This window comes from Eptatretus burgeri, chromosome 1 (genome assembly GCF_056783735.1).
Source record: "Eptatretus burgeri isolate ZD-2024b chromosome 1, Ebu_testis_v1, whole genome shotgun sequence".
In the NCBI taxonomy this organism is placed as follows: Eukaryota; Metazoa; Chordata; class Myxini; order Myxiniformes; family Myxinidae; genus Eptatretus; species Eptatretus burgeri.
The window spans coordinates 161,308,456-161,327,338 of record NC_140961.1 but is presented as its reverse complement, the minus strand read 5'-3'; the positions used below and the strand labels follow the sequence as shown (position 1 = coordinate 161,327,338).

The following is an 18,883-nucleotide window of genomic DNA, read 5'->3' as shown; positions in this document are numbered from 1 at the left end:
ATATAAATGTGAAAATATCAAATAACCTAGTTGAAGAAATAACAAAAACAAAAGTAGATAAAATAAACAAACGATTAAATTTAAATACAAATGAAATAAAGGATGTAAAAATATAAACATCCTTGAATGGACAGAAAACTTTGATAGATGCCAAATAATCAATGGAAAAATAGTTTACTTCAATCCAAAAATGATATGTGACTCAGGAGGAGCTTGCACCAGAATGCCGAGAGAGGGTTATCATTTCATCTCTGCCCATCAAAGATATTTAAGGCAAGAAACAAATCCAAACATACTATTTATTAACATTGTCGATGGTGGTAAAAGCCAAAAGAGAATATAACACTTTGATAAACTACAAAACAATCAAAATATTGATGGGCTTTCTTTTTGTGTTCAAAGACCAGAGAGATCATCCCAGTCAGGTCAGGTTCGATCTGTGACCTGCTACAGGTACCATGTAAACCTGTATTAACCTGTTCCATGGTCGGGTTGTCGGCGACTAAACCGTCTCCCCCACCAGGTTTTCTGGTGAGGAAGGTGTTTGGATATGGACACCCAGCAGGATTAAAAACAAAACCTGTCAAAGGGCGGAGGAGCTCCTTGTGAGCCAACGGCCATCCATATCTAGTGCCCAACTGTGTCTGCGGACGTCCTCCTACAGTTGGGTCACTTCTTATTAGGAGGTTGGTGGCAGTATTTGCACTCCGGCCACCATAACACCCTTTTTTCCGCAAAACGCAAAAAAATCTGAAAACCCACTCCATGGGAGTACCTCCTGTGCAGCATCCCTTCACAGGGCAGCTCACCGGATGACGGGATTGGAGCAAAGCCTTCGGGACCCCCAATCTTTGATGATAGGAGGGAAACCATGGGGTAACATCCCTGGGTCAGATTGCGGGAGAGTGTGTCGGAGTGGTGCTGAGGTGTCGTCCACCAGACGGCGGTCTCCTTAGGTTAACCTCAGGCGGGCCCTTCGGGTGGGTGCCTGGAATGTCCTATCCCTAAGAGAGGATGATCACCTGTCTCTGTTATCATCTGAGCTCAAGCGTTTGGACATCGGGATTGCAGCTCTCTCTGAGGTTCGGAGACCCGATTGCGGCGAGATAATGGTGGGTGGTTACACCTACTATTGGTCTGGTCGCTCTGATGGTTACCATACGCAAGGAGTTGCTGTAGCTGTGTCCAATAAGCTGACCCCAATGATAATTGAGGTAACACCGGTCAACGAGTGTATTATGAGATTAAGGATTCGTCCCTCCTTAGGTGTCATTTCCCTGGTCTCTGTTTATGCTCCGACTGAGGCGAGTGATCTCACCGTGAAGGATGCATTCTATGCCACACTCGAGTCTCTGGTTGATCAGTGCCCCAGACGAGATACACTTCTAGTCTTGGGGGATTTCAATGCATTGACTGGAACTGATAGGGATGGTTATGAGGTGTGTGTTGGTCCCCATGGGTCAGGAACTATGAACCAGAATAGCACTAAGTTCCTTGACTTTGCAAGAAGTCATGGACTTAGGGTGGCTGGTTCATGGTTTCAGCGCCCACAAGCTCATCGCTGGACTTGGTATTCCAACGCTGGCGGTGTGCCAAAGGAGATTGACCATGTCCACATTGACGGTCGTTTGAGGATGATCCAGAACTGCAGGGTCTACCGGAGTGCTCAGTTCCTCAATACTGACCACAGGCTTGTTGTAGCAACTCTAAAGCTGCACCTTAAATCCTGGAGAATGGTACCATCCCAGCCTAGGCTGGATGTTGCCAAGCTCAGGGATGAGAGAGTAGCTGAGGAGTTTGCGAACAGGCTGAGTGGACACTTGGGGGGTCTGTGTGCTTTGGGGGGTCCTGAAGAGTTGTGGAGCGCCTTCAAGACCACCGTCCTTGATGTTGCCGGTGGATGCCTTGGAGCTCACCGCAGGGCAAAGAAGAATTTTGTCTCTCAAGGGACACTGGATACCATTGACCAGAGTCGCAGGGCCAGGCTGAATGGCAGAGCTGAGCTGTTCAGGGAGCTGAGGCGTAAAACTGTACGTGCACTGAGGGTGGACAAGGAGGCCTATGTGCGAGGAATCTGTGAGGGGGTAGAGCATCACCTGTGGACAGGTGATTCTCGTCCCGCTTACAGGGGAATTCGCGCATTACGTTCATCCAAGCCCATCCCTCGGAGCACTGCAGTTCGAGCAGAGAGTGGTAGGCTCTTGACAGAGGAGTCTGAATTGAAGGCCCGCTGGGCCGGTTACTTTGAGCGGTTGAACCAGGCTGATCCCCCAGCTGTCGTGTTGGACGTCAAGGGTGTGTTACAATCCCTGTTGCTGACCCTCAAATCAACTGTGGTCCACCTTCGCTTGTGGAAACACGGGCTGCGGTGAACCAGTTGAAATGGGGCAAAGCTCCAGGGATCTGTGGCATCCATGCTGAACTTCTCAAGGCTGGTGGAAATGCTGCACTCGTGTTGTTGCATGCAGTTTTGTGCTCTGCCTGGAACACAGGCATCATCCCAACTGACTGAAAGAAGGGCCTTGTTGTCCCTCTCTGGAAAGGGAAGGGTGATCGCCAAGACTGCAACAACTACCGAGGGGTGACGCTGCTCTCAGTGCCGGGCAAGGTCTTTGCTCGGATAATTCTTGATAGGGTTCGCCACCATCTGCTTGAGCACCAGCGTCCAGAGCAGTCAGGCTTTACACCAAAGAGGTCAACGATTGACCGTATCCTTGCATTTCGTGTCCTCACCGAACGCAGACGAGAGTTTTGGCAGGGGCTGCTTGCAGCCTATGTTGATCTCTGTAAAGCGTTCGATTCAGTGAATCGGGATGTCCTCTGGAGGATTCTTGGTCTTCGTGGGGTGCCACCTAAACTGATCGATCTGATGTCTGAACTCTACTCTGGTACTGAGAGTGCTGTGAAGTGTGGTGGTACCATCTCTGACTTATTTCCAGTTGTTACTGGAGTTTGTCAGGGATGTGTACTTGCCCCCACACTTTTCAGCACTTGTATGGACTGGATTTTAGGGAGGATGTCGGAGAGATCAAGTTGCGGTGCATCATTTGGGAATGTCAAGATCTCGGACCTTGATTTTGCAGATGATACAGTCATCTTTGCGGAGACTTTAGATATCCTTTTGGGGGCCCTCGAGGTGCTGAATGAGGAGTCGGAGCCGTTGGGATTATGGGTTTCTTGGGTCAAAACTAAGATCCAGGCTTTCGGTGACATCTTGGATGATGCTGCTGTCCTGTCTGTGTCTGTTTGTGGTGAGGATGTTGAGGTCCTGGAGAGATTCACTTACCTTGGCAGTGATATTCATGTCTCTGCTAGCTGCGAGTCAGAGGTCAATAGACGTCTGGGTCGGGCCTGGGGAGTCATGGATTCACTGGATCATGGGGTGTGGCGCTGCCGGTACCTGTGCGGGGAGGACGAAAGTCCGAGTCTTCAGGTCCTTGGTACTTCCAGTCTTGCTCTATGGGTGCGAGACTTGGACTCTGACCAGGGATTTGAGACGGAGACTTAATTCCTTTGGTACCAGGTCTCTTCGGAGAATCCTTGGCTATCTCTGGTCGGATTTTGTGTCCAACGAGCGGTTGCTGAGAGAGACTCGGATGAGATTTGTTACCTGCATAGTCCGTGAGCGTCAGTTGCGGCTGTATGGACATGTGGCTCGTTTTCCTGACGCTGATCCTGCTCACCAGATTCTCTCAGCGAGGGAGTCTCATGAGTGGAGGAGGCCAGTGGGCCGACCACGTGCCTCATGGTTGCAACAGGTTGACCATCATCTCAAGGAGATGGGGATGGGCCTGGCATCTGCCTGGGGGATGGCCAGACGGAGGCCCCTGGAGTACTGGCGGAAAGTGGACGCAGCGACGAGCTGTTTTGGCACATGCTCCCATACCTGACCTGACCTGATTATTGGTATTTACAATTAATCAATTATTCCAGAGATCGTAAGATGTGCCAGGATGATAAGATATTAACATATTGAGATATCAATATTGGGAGAAATGGGGGGGGGGGGGTTATGGTGAGAAAGGTTTTCAATGCCAAAGCTGATATGATGCTAAGATGGGGAGTAGGGGTAATAGGAATGATATTTTGGGAGTATGGTCAAATAGCTTTTTCCTTTTCCCCCAAAACTTACAAAAAAATTGGGAGGGGGTTATGTCCCACAACTCTCATTTTATCCTTACTTCTAACATTGTATGTGGCAACTCTTTGATTCCAGTGATGGCCTGGATGAACCCAAGACTTCCTAGCACCCCCGGTTCCTTGCCTGGCCGGCTCACCATCTTGGTCCAGGGCTTCAGAACTGCTGCAGACTGGGGACCATTGCCTTTCTGGCATAGTCATCATGCTGGCTGAGGCCTACTCTTCCATGCTGGCCTTGTGCGGGTTGGAAGGGAGATTTTTATTTCAAAGATCCATCTCCGAGACTAACTGCCTTACTGGGCTGGGAACTTAGTCTGTCCACAAGTAGCAATACTGTTAAGTATGTTGGATAGTCGATGGCTCTTAAGTGAGCGCACACACACTTTAATGGATCTTGTTTTTGTAACACCAAGGCGTCCAGATACCCTCCTCACCAGTTCACAAATGGAAACTAGTGGGGGAGACAGTTTAGTCGCCATCAACTTGACCCTGAAACAGGTAGTACTGGCTTACAGGGTACCAGTAGCAGACCTCGCCACCTGACCTGACAAATTTAGTATAATACTAGAAACACCCGCTCCATACAGGAGTCGTCAAGGGGGTCGTGTTATTATATTTATGCCTATTTTACTCCAAGGGGTCCCAGGATTACACACCCAAAAAATGGTTGCGATCGGTTCAGTCGTTTTTGCGGTACCTGGGAACAGACAGACAGATAGACAGTGAATTATAGTAAGATGATGAGTGTTATATCCACATTTTAAATATTCTTACCAAGAAGAGAAATTGCTTGTGCATCTTTAACCTGTGGGAGAATTTCACGAAATGCAATGCAAACACCATTTTGCTCTACTTCCTCCACAAACTGAGCAACAGCAGGGCGTCCATAATCGTCATTCACCGCAATCGTACCAACATAGAGCCAAGAGAAATGTTGCACGAGATGTGCCAGTGCTGTAGCTTGGTGTTGATCACTTGCGAGGGTGCGGAGGAAGGACGGAAACTGTAATTTGTCACTCAAGCATTTGCAGGATGAGGCGTAGCTCACCTGAAATAGATCACAAATACAATCTCAACCAGCCTATTGTGACACTCTCATAACACCAAAACATTCTCATTTTGTTTTCTACTTTATCTACCTATCATATTAATGATGGGGTAAAAGATTATGAAGGGATATTTGAACAATGGTCATTAAATAGTTTTCCAAGCAGGATAAAGCAATTCAAGAAATGCCAATAATTTTGCATGTAAAATTGAGGCTCAGAGAAGAATGAGACTAAGAGATTTATTAAATTTCTTACATACTGTATCAATACCTCTGCCACCGAAGTGGAACGGAATGAGGTTATGTTTTCACACCTGTCTGTCTGTTTGTTTGTTACTTGCATAATCGAAGATTTTTCAAGTATATTGGTCAGTCGATTTTGTTATTTTGTCTGTCCGTTTGTCTGTCCGTTTATCATTCGCCGACAGGTCACGATTTTAAACCGATCTTCATGAAACTTCAGCAAGTTGTAGAGGTATTCTCAACCAAGAAGCCTATTGATTTTGAAGTCAAAGGTCATCTTGAGGTCAAATTTCTAAAATCGTCATTTTTCATCCTATTGACTTGAAAATTAAACAGCAATTTGGGATAGTGCATTACTGAATTAAGAAAACTATTTTGAGGACAAAATCTCAAAGGTCAACTCAAGGTCAAATTATAAAATTAAATTTCATCTGAAAAATCGTCAATTTTCATCTGATCAACCTGAAAATGAAGCAGCAATTGCATAGTGCATCAATTAATTTGGAAACCAACTATTTTTGAGGTTAAAAGGTCAAATGTCAACTCGAGGTGAAACTTCTGAAATCATCAATTTCAATCTGAAAAAGAATCATTTTTCATCCGATTGACCTGAGCTTTGATTTAAGATTGTGAATTTTAATCTCAATGAAAGGGACAATTTGATGTATCCATGACAACCTTTGGAGAGGGGGTGGATTTTGCAAGTATCATGCTCTGCACGATGTCTTTTTCTTGTTTATCTGTGTTTTTTTGTGCAGGATATCTCAAAAGTTGTTGACAGATTCGGAAAAAATTTGGTCAAGAGGTTGGGTGTGTGACAAGGATGAATTCGTTAGATATTGGTGATGATCCATTTCTGGCAACCAGAATTTTTTTTAATGATTCTCACCATTGAGATATAGGGCCAAAAACGAGATATAGCACGATTTCTCAAAAGGTTGCAGACGGATTCGTACGAAACTTGGTGGACATGTTGGATATGTGACGAGGAAGAATTGGTTCAATGTTGGTGAAGATCCGAATCCGAATCCGGATCTGATAATTTAAAGTGATTCTTCACCATTGAGAGATGGGACTAAACCGATATATAGCACGATATCTCAAAAAGTTGTGGGTGGATTCAGACGAAACTTGGTGCACAGGTTGTGTGTGTGTGTGTGTGTGTGTGTGTGTGTGTGTGTGTGTGTGTGTGTGTGTGTGTGTGTGTGTGTGTGTGTGTGTGTGTGTGTGTGTGTGTGCGTGCGCGCGCCATGGACGAATTGATTCGATTTTGATGAAGATCCAAATATAGATTTGGATATGTGAATTTTTAAAGTGAATCTTCATCTTTGAGAGATTGGGCCAAAAATGATACATACCATGAGATTTCAAAAACATATTGATTGGTCCTGATATGTTCTCATGGATCAGGCATTGCATGGCAGAGATACATGCTCTACCAAGTGCCCTTCTAGTATTTAACATTTAACTATCCACCAGTCACTGACGAGTAAAATACAGATGAAAGACAAGATGTATCGATAAAATTTACTATATTTCCAAAAGTTTGACAGATAAAATTTTGAAATAATTACATCTCGTTGTATATTACATTGGCATTTCTTGGACGACTGTGAATATCTCATTTAAAGAACATTTTAAATGAATCTCACCTGCAAACACAAAAAGTATTGATATTATGTTTAACCACACTACTTCTCCGTTATCTAAGACTGAGAATGGAAAGGGTTTTTTGCCGTTCATAGTAATCTTACTTGAGGGATGTAATAAAGTCCAAAAAGACGAGCCATCATCAGGGCAAGTGTTGATCCATATGTACCGACGACAGCATTATGAACACAAATCATATTCTCCTCCAGATCTTTTTCCATGTATTGTAAAGAATGCTTCACTGTTTTTGGCATATTAAAGCAAGTATCATGTATGTTATAGCCAAGTGTTGTCAAGGGCAGCAAGGAACTATTTTCATTGATCTCATTCACAGCAAAAACCATTCCCATTGCCCAACGAAAGCCTCGAGGGTAAAAACTAAAAAGTACATTCAACTTATGAAATCAGAACTTACAATGAAGGAAAACAATTACTTCCTCATTTTAAAATTTTCTTCAATAAATCAGCAACTAGAGAGATCACAGAACACGACGCTACCCCATGCATTGTTCAAGTATATAAAGGAGGGCTTTGCCATTCACGGGGGTTATGTTCTTAAAAATCCCCATGAAACAGAAATCGGCAAACTTTGGGGGTAATGGGGAAAATAGGGTGAAGAATTTCAGCTTTAAAATTTGTCCAAACCTTACCCTCATTACCATGCTTGTGCATTCTTTTCGTGCTATTTATTTTCTTGAATAAAAGAAGAGTTATTAAGAACATGAAATATGTTTAGTTATTATTATTTAATATGTCGCCTGCGAGTGCTGGTTGTATCATTGCTGCAAGTACAGCTATGCTGCTGATGCAGTGCTCCGTTTCCAGTAGGCTGGTACTCATTTTGCCAACCGAGGAAGGATGACAGGCTGAGTCAACCCACCTGGTGTTGGTTTCCGGTTGAGTTGGTTACCGGCACCACAGGGGCTCAAACTCAAGACCCAAAGATTTTAAGTCAGCCACCTTTTCCATTAAGCCAACACCAGGCTCGATTTCCTGTATGAAGAACATAAAATAAAGTTTATTCTCTTGAGTTATTAAGATAATGAAACTTACCTTTAATAACAATGATAAACTTGATCCAGTAATGTGATGGCGATGTTGATGATGGTGATGATAAAAACGAGTTGATGGAGATGATGGTGATGATGATGTTGGAGGGTTTGTGGGTGTTATTGTGTAAACGGCACACGTTACTGAATTAGGTGAATAAATCCCCATTAACATTGCATCAGCGTCATACGTGTCCATATTGGCAGCCTTTTCTTCAATCGATATACACACTCCCATATACCATGCCCTCGATATACAGTGAATCATCAAATATCGTGGGTTCTAATACAGAGGGTTTCGACCAATCATGGCCAACCTAGTGTGTTACGATTTTGTTATTGCGGTATTTCATTTCAACCAATCACAGTTTTTGACCTGAGATGAGTCTGTTTGCATTCGTTACTTGCGTGTATGATTACCGAGCCTCCATTACGAGCTTTTTGTTGTCTCTTGTGCACCGTTTGTAAAGGTGTCCAGCTTAAAGCGATGGACCATGTTAGTTGTGCCAAAAGGCAGAGAAAGATGATGATGTTGGGCAAAATTATGGAGTTGTTAGATCGTTTGGCTCAAGGTGAAAGCGCGGCATCTCTGGCCCGTCATTTCGGGATCATTGAGTTTACTGTGCCGTGTTACTGCCAGCACTCCGCCTAGTGCAAACATTTTGTTCCAATCTCGTAATCCTTGTGTTGAAAGGATCGAAAAGGCACTTAATATTTCGATGAAGGACCAAACCCAGAAAAAAAGTGCCTTTAAGTGGACCCGTGATAGGGGTGAAAGCATTGAGGAGTTCGCATGTTTCAACGAGGCAGCCGAAGGCTCAAATTCAACCACAGATATCCACAATAGTAAGGGCTGGTTTGAAAAAAAAAAAAAAAAGATTTTGCTCTCATCACGTGAAATTAGTCAGGGAAGCAGCATCTTTTGACCATGATGCTGCAAAAGTTTTTATCAACTGCAGCTCATGGAACCAATTAAGGCAAAGGGATTCAAGTCGGAGCAGGTTTTTAACACCGACGAGATGGGATTATTTTTGAAGAGAATGCCGTCTCGTACGTTCCTGTCCAAGGAAGGAAAAACTACTCTGGGGTTCAAGGTGGCCAAGGATTGACTTCCCCTTCTCCTTTGTGGCAATGTTGCAGGCAACTTTCTCATAAAGGCGATGCTGCTCTTCCGATCATCAAATCCCAGTGCTCTCAAAGGGAATCCCAGCTCCTGGTATTCTGGCATGCCAGCAGGAGAGCATGGGTGATTGCTGCAATGTCGACCGATTGGATAAAAAACTGCTTCATGTAGTCAGTGGGAAACTACCTCACGTTGAAGAATGAAACATTCAAGGCTTTACTGATCTTGCAAAATGCGCCAGGTCATAGAGAAAGCCTGAAGTTTGTGCACATCAATGTGGAGGTCGTCTTCTTATCTCCAAACATGACCTCCCTTGTCTAGCTGATGGACAAATGTCTCACTACGACATTTTTACACCTTGCACACACTCGGGAGGTCAGGTGGAGAGCGACCCTTGTTTGACAGTCAGCGATTGCTGGAAAAATTACAACCTTGCTGACTGCATTAATGTCATTGAAGAATCTCTTAAAGAGATTAAGCCTATGACATGAAATGCGTTTTGGAGAAAATTGTGGAGTGAGGTGGTGCACGACCTCAAGGGCCTCCTCTCAGTGAACAAAGAAGTCCGGAGGATTGTGAATGTGGCGCATGCTGTTGGAGGGGGCTTAGCAGACATGCAAGAGCAAGAGGTGGAGGAATTCCTTGAATCCCACCAAGAGGAGTTTAAGGAGGAGGATCTGGAAGAATTCATACGCTCCAGTGAAGAATGATGTTGATGAGGAGGTGATGGTGTTGGAACCTCTAACGACCAACATGCTTGCCAAGGTGTTACAAAAGTGTGCAAGGTCTTGGCTGACAGGCTGTTTGTGATCAATCCATACATGGACAGGAGAATAAAAGGTAAAAGGGCGTTGGAGGCTGCTATGTTGCATTATAAAGAAATTTACAGGGACCTGCAAGCTATAGCAAAGCAATCAACGACAATAAGCTATTTTACAAGGCCGATAGCAGCAGCACCACCACCAAAACACCAACCACCCAACCAGCAGCAGTGCTTCAACCAGCTCCTGATTATCAAACAACCATCGCAAGTTTTACATCCAGATTTTTCTCACCTCCATCCTTCCCCCCTCCCCATTCACTTTAACAGCATCGTCATCACGTCCGAAAAAAACACCGAGCTTTTGTTTTTGATTTATGGCAGAGTACGTAATGTTTTACCCTCACCCACCTCGCTACATCAACCCTCAAATATCACGGGTTGATTCTCACAAACCTCGCTGTTTTGTAAAAATCACTTCACTGTTTTTGAATAATTTTAAAAGGTAAAAGTATTGTTTTTTTATTATGCTGTATTTATTGTATCTACACACTTATTTCAATTTCATGTGTTTATTTTCAGCTTCCGCTCACCTTCCTCTATATGTTATCGAAGTCCAGGAACTGATACCCCCTTTTCCCATTTGCCCTTGGTTTCCACGATCACATTTATCGCAACATTATCCATGAACCTCACCCCCACCATATTTGAGGGGTTCCTGTAATTGAATGTTTTTTGGAAGTATGTTGAAGGCGATTTTTGTTATATAGTTTTCAAGTGTATAGTTCAATAGAGGTTTAAAGGTGCATATAAAAATTAATTCCAGGTTTTACCACCGTTTTTTTCTTCCAGTGGCTATTACATCACCCCATCTACCATGTTGGAATCGTTATTCATACCTATTGTTTGTGTCCTTTATGACATCATTAAAAACACTAACTTTCCCGTTTTGAATGATTCTCAATTTTGTTTGACTGCCATGCAGGCAGAAAGAATAAAAATATTATCTCACTCCTCTGTCTACGCATGTGCAGTCGGGATGAATTCAGGGCCAAAGTACAGTAAAACGGCAAGGTTGTCTGTCTCCTCGTAGTCATGTTAAGCTTCGTGTTGAAAATATAACACTCCATTTAAATCAGCTCTTCCTCGATCATAAACTGACAATCATCAACTGTAAGACGGATGGACATACAGACATGAACCAATTCTTTACCCCACTTTTGGCTTCGCGTGTGCTGGGTAACAACATTAATAACATCAACACCACACTCATATCTGTTAGTCCTCCAATATGAAACCAAATTTTAATGTTTTACAGAACAAATTAAAACACATTCTTCAGTGAAAGTCCTTAAATGAAGAAATCTGTTTATAAAAAACAGTCAAAATACAGAGTGTGCACAAACTACCATTCCAAATTTAAACCAAAATAAAAAATAATGATATGGAATACAATGATGCAGTTTGCGGCATGTGAAAGAACATTTATCATAATTTTGTCAAGATCATGTTCTGAATATAAATGTACTTATGGGGACTGCACTCGAATGAATCGCAACCATGTTTAACATCCTCACCACTTATACTCAGCTGGCCTACCACCTTCCTCTGCATGATGCTGCCAGTCTCCCTAAACTGTTCGTGCTACTCATTAATTGCTTTTATCGATAGTGGCAGCCTTCCAATTGTCATCCTGAAACTTCTTTAACATGCGTTGCTGATTTGGTCTCTAAAAAGCAGGAAACACACCAACCTTCTTCTTGCAGGGAGCCATTTGCAGTAAATGTGACATCACATCACATCATGGAGATTGTTTTCAACCCTGTCTGTTGGTCTGTCAGTCTGTGAGCAGGATATCTCAAAAAGTAATAGAGGGTTTCAGACAAAATTTGGTGAGCAGGTTGGGTGTTTGAGAAGGATGAACTGATTCGATTTTGGTGAAGATCTGGATCCGGATCAGATTTTTTTTTTTAATTTTCAGTGATTCTTCACCTTTGAGCGATGGGACCAAAAACGACATGCAGTATAGCATGTTATTTCAAAAAAGTTGTGAACGGATTACGACAAAATGTGGTGGATGATTTGGGTAGGTGACAATAACAAGCTGATTAGATTAAAAATGTTTCAGGTTTTGTTCAGGTCCATTGGCAGATCCATCCTATCATTGGGACACAAAACCTAAACTGTTCAAACTGGCGGAGGTGTGTGCTCTACCGACTGCTGTTGTAGTTACTCGCACCAGAGGAGAAGGTATTGCATTTGGGTCCGTTTGTTACTTGGCAAAAAAAACGTTGGGCAAGTATGTTGATCGGTTCTGTTTGTTACTAGCAAAAAGTCAAAGATTTTTCAAGTATATTGGTTGGTCTAGTGCATTATCCTGTCTTTGTTTGTTTGTTTGTTTGTTTGTAGGTCAATCGCCTACAGGTCACAATTTTCATCCGATCGTCACGAAACTTCACCACATGGTGGAGCTCCTCATATGCAAGAAGCCTATTGTTTTTGAGGTCTAAAGGTCAAAAGGTCAACATAGGACAAAGGTCAACAACAAAGGTGATATTTCTAAATCCTCAATTTTCATCCTATTGACTTGAAATTGAACAGGATTTCCATATCAGGACACTGAATTCAAAGAACAAGTATTTCCGAGGTCAACACACGCCAAAAAGTCAACATAGGCCAAATTTCTGAAATTGTCAATTTTCATCCAATGGACTTGAAATTTGAAGAGGATTTGTGTAATTGGTCATTGAATTCAAACACCAATTATAATATTTTAAAGGTCAAATTTGTTTCATGGATTTCACAAGAATTGTGCAATGCACAACATCTTTCTTTCTTGTTTGTTTGTTTGTTTGTATGTCAATCGCCTGCAGCGAAAATAGCTCAGGCGATCGTTCTGAAACTTTTTGAGATTGAAGGTACCGTCCCTGTGATGGTCATTCAATGGTAGACATAAGGTCAAATTTCTAAAATTGACAAATTTCATGCGATTGACCTAAAATTTGAAGAAGATTTGCATATTTGGTCATTTAATTTAACCACCAATTATTTTTTCAATCAACATAGGCCAAAATGTCAACATAGGCCAAATTTCTAAAGTTGTCAATTTTCATCCGATGAACTTGAAATTTGAAGAGGATATGCATGTTTGGTCAATGAATTCAACTACCATTTTTTTTTTAAGGTCAAATTTGTTTTATAGATTTTGCAAGTATCATGCTGTGCATGACATCTATCTTGTTCATTTGTCTGTTTGTCCGCACAGAATGTCAGTATGTGTTACATACATTGTGTCCGCATTAATTACATTCAAGACACTTTAGAACTGCAAGAGCCTTTAAGACACCTAAGATCCTTTGGAAACTTTGAAACTTTGAGACCACTTCAGACCATAAGAGACCAGAAGAACCACAAAGACCTACAAAGACCATTACAACTGCTAAGTCTCCTGAGACCGCTAAAACTCCACTCAAGCCATTGGAACACGAAGACTTTTTATTTTTGTATACCATGTCGAGGCTTGTGGAAGAGCTAATATACAGAAAGAAATAACAAGGCATGAGACAAGAGGGGTGGGAAAGGAAAGCACAAAATAGTGGGGAACAGAGAACCTTTATAACCCCAAGACCTATGAAGATCCGAAACACCACGAAGACCCACAAAGGCCCCTAAAACTATTAAGACCACTAATACATCTTAAGACCCCTAAAACACTCAAACATCTAAAGACCCTTTAGAACCCTAACCCTCCTTTAATACTCCTAACACCCTTTTGATCAATTTACACCTTTCCAGACTTTTAACCTTTCCACATTTACAACGAGCAAATACAACCCATTCGGAGGGGATGGGTCGGGGGGAGAGTGAGTGAGTGAGTGAGTGAGTGAGTGAGTGAGAGAGAGAGAGAGAGAGAGAGAGAGAGAGAGAGAGAGAGAGAGAGAGAGAGAGAGAGAGAGAGAGAGAGAGAGAGAGAGAGAGAGAGAGAGAGAGAGAGAGAGAGAGAGAGAGAGAGAGAGAGAGAGAGAGAGAGAGAGAGAGAGAGAGAGAGAGAGAGAGAGAGAGAGAGAGAGAGAGAGAGAGAGAGAGAGAGAGAGAGAGAGAGAGAGAGAGAGAGAGAGAGAGAGAGAGAGAGAGAGAGAGAGAGAGACACAAAAAGATAAACAGGGAACTTTGGCGCATGAGAAGGCCATTTGGCCTATTATGCCTGCGTTGTTCCTGTTCCCATTTGTTAAGAACAATGTTCAAAGTAAATAAAGATGGAACGTTAAATTCACAATTATTTCCCCCTTTCTTCCCTTATCTATGTATTACTAAAACTCTCATCTTGTATTTATGTATGTATGTATGTTCCCAAAATACAGCCAAAACGGTAAAGGATAGTGCAAAAATTTTTGGCCCACATTACTCAGCATTTGCCTGCGGTGTGAACTATCAAGTTTCGTTCAAATCGGGCAACGAAAATTATAAAAAAATCAATTCCCGATTCAGTCAAGTACTTTTTGGGAGAATTTGATCAATGCAAACAACCTCAGTGGTATAGTTCGCTGGAGCTATCTTTTTTTTTATTAAAATGATTTATTTAAAAAATCTCAAATATTTAGTATAGACAAAGAACGATTTATTTTTAAGCATAAAATAAACATCGCCATTTTGATCTGATACTTCCGTGTTCATTAATAAATACAACTGTGTTTAGAAGATTATGCGCAATAATTTCTTCAACTTTCTTTTCTCCGTTTTTTTTTTTTTCACATTTATTTGCAATATCAAGTTTTGTTCAAATCTGGGAACGAAAAAAAATATTTAAAAATCAATTCCCTTTCACTGAAGTACTCTTCAGGATTATTTGATCAATGCAAACAACCTCAGCAGTCTAGTTCCCTGGAGCTATCTTTTTTATTTTACTTTATATTGTTTTGAAATGATGTTTTTATCAATCGCTGGCACAACGGGAACCCAATGGGTTCATGGGTCATCGAGTCCTCACTAAAATTCACAGACCAGTATTTGTGTGTTTGTTCATCATGATGGTTTCCTACAGCTCGAGGTCGATTCCATCCAGACTTGCTACAAAAGATTATCATGACCCCAATTAATGTATGGGAGTTTGTTATCTTTCCTGGTTGTCGTTGAAGGGAAGGGGGGAGGGGAGGGATGCAAATTCTCTCGAAATGTGTTTTGTGTAGCGCCGCCTCCAGATGGGGCAGGGTATTACGATTCACCACCATTTGCAGTTCAGTATTCCTGTCTCCATGTTTTCCGGTGCAGTGAGGTGTTTTGAATTATAAGCAGTTGGTATGTTTTTACTTCATGCACATAACTTCATGGGTTTTTATTTGTATTTTTTGCCTCTACAAAGAAAGATATGCATCAGAAGAACGTGTTAGATGCTTGGAGCAAGATCACCCTAAGGGCAGGTACTCTGAAAGTAAAAATAAATTGCTCTAAAACCTGTGATGATTTTTGGTAGAGCACATGCGCAAAAAGAAAAACGCGATTTGCTTGTATGGAGCTGATGAGCTCAGCTGCTCAAGGTTCAAAGAAAAATCAAGGTTCAAAAATGGTTAGGTGACAAGAATAAGCGAATTAGGTTTTGGTTCAGTACAGGTTGAGAGCCATCCCAGCAGTGGGATACAGAATGTAAACTATTCAGCACGGAGGAGGAATGTGCTCTACCAAGTGAAGTTCGATTTTAAAATGTTGTCATTACATTTCTTTTGTTACCCCACAAACGCGAAGCGAAAAGCATGGTCAGGCAGTTGGTTCACGTCTGTCTGTCCTGTCTAAAAGCACGAGTTTATGATCAAGGACCAACTTGATTGTAATTGAATGTTCAATTTTGAACATGAATTGGAAAAAACAAACCTGTAGTTTAGTAGTAGTTTTACCCTGAATTCATCCCGATCACACATGCACAAAGGAGTGGTATATGTATATGTATATGTATATGTATATGTATATGTATATGTATATGTATATGTATATGTATATATATATATGTATATATATATATGTATATGTATATATATATATATATATATATATATATATATATATATATATATATATATATATATATATATCTCAACTCTGTTTACCTGCCTGGCAATCAAGCAAAATTGAAAATCATTCAAAACAGCAAAGTTCTTATGGGGTTACGAAGAACACAAACAACAGGCACGGATAACTAATATAACATGTTAAATAAGATGGTGTATAAGACTTCTACATAATTTGCGTTCTACTTTAAAACAGTGAAATTCTGGATTATTATTAGTTGTGTTTTTTTTATTGATCTGTAAAATCTTAATTTTATTTTGATTGAATTATATACTTGAACACTGCAGAACACAAATCACCTTTTTGGCACTTTACCAAACATTTTCGTTTTGCTGTACTTGGACAAAATATTACGGCATTTTACGTCACCAAGACCAATCAAATTTGCTTCTCGTGGATCCTGCCTATTTCCTTGTTCCTCAAGACAGCATGGGGGTAGTGTTCTATGAACTCTTGAGTTACTTTTGGTCTTGATATTGACCTTGTAATGTAAACATCACCAACATGAAATGTATTAGCAATATAAAGGTTTCATGATTAAGTGATTCACAAAAATATATTTTGCAAAAATAATAATTACTTACTCTGTGCAGCCGGGTAACTCTGGTGTTGCTTTAAACGACTCCTCTTTTTTGCGGATTCCAAAGTGTACAGGGAAGAGTCCACCGAGTATGATGTCACCTGTTTTTATCAAACCATTCTGTTCTTTCTCTTCTAAAATAAAGCAATTATTGCTTGTGCTCACAAGGACTATTTGTTCACAAGTTAAATACAACAAACTCAAAAAGAATAACTTTGAAGGCCGAAAAAAGTAATTCAAACCCATTCGCAAAGTTTCCAAAATTGCAATGAAACGATAGGAATGCGCGCTTTCCTTTCTCATCATGTTACTGGCTCACGTTAAGTAACATTGCATTCACCACCAAAGTATCTGCTGTAAATACACTTTGTTCTTCATAATTATTTCAGAAAAATTTGAATTTGCTGACATTATTTGCAAGCAATTTCAGCACAATACACAGGCATTATGCTGTTAACAAGAAGATAAGAGGCATAGATTAAACATTATTAAAGTGTTGCAATATATAAGTTGAATTGGCTTTCATTAACACACATTGCATAACTGCATCTTTCTCGACTGAGGCACTTAATTTTGATATTCAGAAGACATGAAATTGTTTTGACTTTCCTGAACCCGATGACCCCCTCTCTGCTGTCTTCCATGCATCCAAGAATTTTTTTTCTTATTTACGAATTTGTAAGTCTGATTCTGAACCTGATTGCCAAATACATGATGTAAATCAAGTAAATAAAATGTGGTTTTCTTTTCTGAACACTTAGAGGCAAGCTGATTACTGGTGTTTTAATGCTTCATTTTATGGCTTTGAGGTGTGCATACTTACCTGTAGGTGTATAGCCTGGATTTGAAATTCTGAACCTGATTGCCAAATACATGATGTAAATCAAGTAAATAAAATGTGGTTTTCTTTTCTGAACACTTAGAGGCAAGCTGATTACTGGTGTTTTAATGCTTCATTTTATGGCTTTGAGGTGTGCATACTTACCTGTAGGTGTATAGCCTGGATTTGAAATCGGACCCAGCTATAAACTGTCATGCTGGTGTTTCACTGGCAAGGTGATTCATCAATTTGTGTACCGTGACTCGGACGGATGATAAACTAGCGTCTTGCCTGCCGGCGTTAGTTGGTGGACGTTTAAGATCCCACGATATCCTTCAGGAAGAGTAGGTGAGCTATCGTCGACGCCATGTACAAACTCCTGCCATAAATGCTGTTGGGAAGGCAATAGCAAACCACCCAGGACAAACCTTGCTCATGGAGCTGCTTCTGTGATTTTTCTTCAGACCATCACTGAAGTGGATGGTACATCAGAAGAGAGAGAATTATTCTCTTTTAAATGATGTCTTCTTAAAATTACCCTTTTAAATTTTTTTGGCTTTATCTTTTATTCACAAAATTATTTTATAAACAGTTTCAATGATTTGACTTTGCAAAAACTCAAATCCGTATATTCTTCCAGCAGTACTGTACAGTACTAACCATTCCAGTGATAAAGGAGAGTTCATAGAACATTTTACGATAGTTGATACAATGGCTCTGACATCACCCTATCGCTAACACATACATTAGTTATTCGTGATTGTTGCTGTGCTTTGATGACTTTAAAAACAGTAAGTTTAATGTTTGGAATGATTTTCAATTTTGTTTGACTACCTGGCAGGCAGAGAGAGTAAAAATATTTTCTCACTATTCTGTGCATGTGCGATCTGGACAAATTCCGAGATAAAGTGCAGGTGACTCTCATATAACGTGTGTGATTTGTTGCCGTGAAACGCCGAGTTGTCCAAAAACGTGTTATGGGGCAATTTTTTACATGTAAAAATGTGGGTTATGTTCCAAATGGGGAAGATTTCAACCTTTTTATGGATGAAGAGCTGCATAAAATCTCAAAAAATAATACCAGAAAACAATCCATAAATAAAATATATCACAAATAAAAACATTAATATGAATTACTTTTTAAGAAGTTAACTAAAACGTCATTGGTCAAGTGGTTTGGCAGTCACATTGGTTTGAAGGAAGATGTTCAAAAATTATTTCTCTGAAACCGCTTAACCAACTGATGCTTAACATTACAGTCAGGATCTACTACCATTGTAGCATCTCCGGAGATGATGACGTCATCGGTGAAATGGTGTGGTAGGCATATTGGAAAGAAAAATGAACCTTACCAATCAATTTGAAACTTTCTGTATGTAATGAACTACCCAGTTTGAGTCTGGTTTTAAA

General features: G+C 40.9%; 1 protein-coding gene and 1 long non-coding RNA gene across 2 annotated transcripts in view; one reads left to right on the top strand and one right to left on the bottom strand.

The window, feature by feature from the left end:
- The window catches only part of LOC147035887 (uncharacterized), a 56,936-nt gene that overhangs the window by 19,717 nt on the left and 18,336 nt on the right, over positions 1-18,883 (top strand). The gene's annotated exons all lie outside the window — the stretch shown is intronic.
- LOC147035888 (extracellular calcium-sensing receptor-like) lies at positions 4,444-7,485 on the bottom strand (the record flags this gene model as incomplete). The annotated part of the gene is made up of 2 exons (XM_085881883.1): positions 4,444-5,188; positions 7,186-7,485. Coding segments are annotated over 2 exons (588 nt in total), but the record flags the coding sequence as incomplete, so codon positions are not given.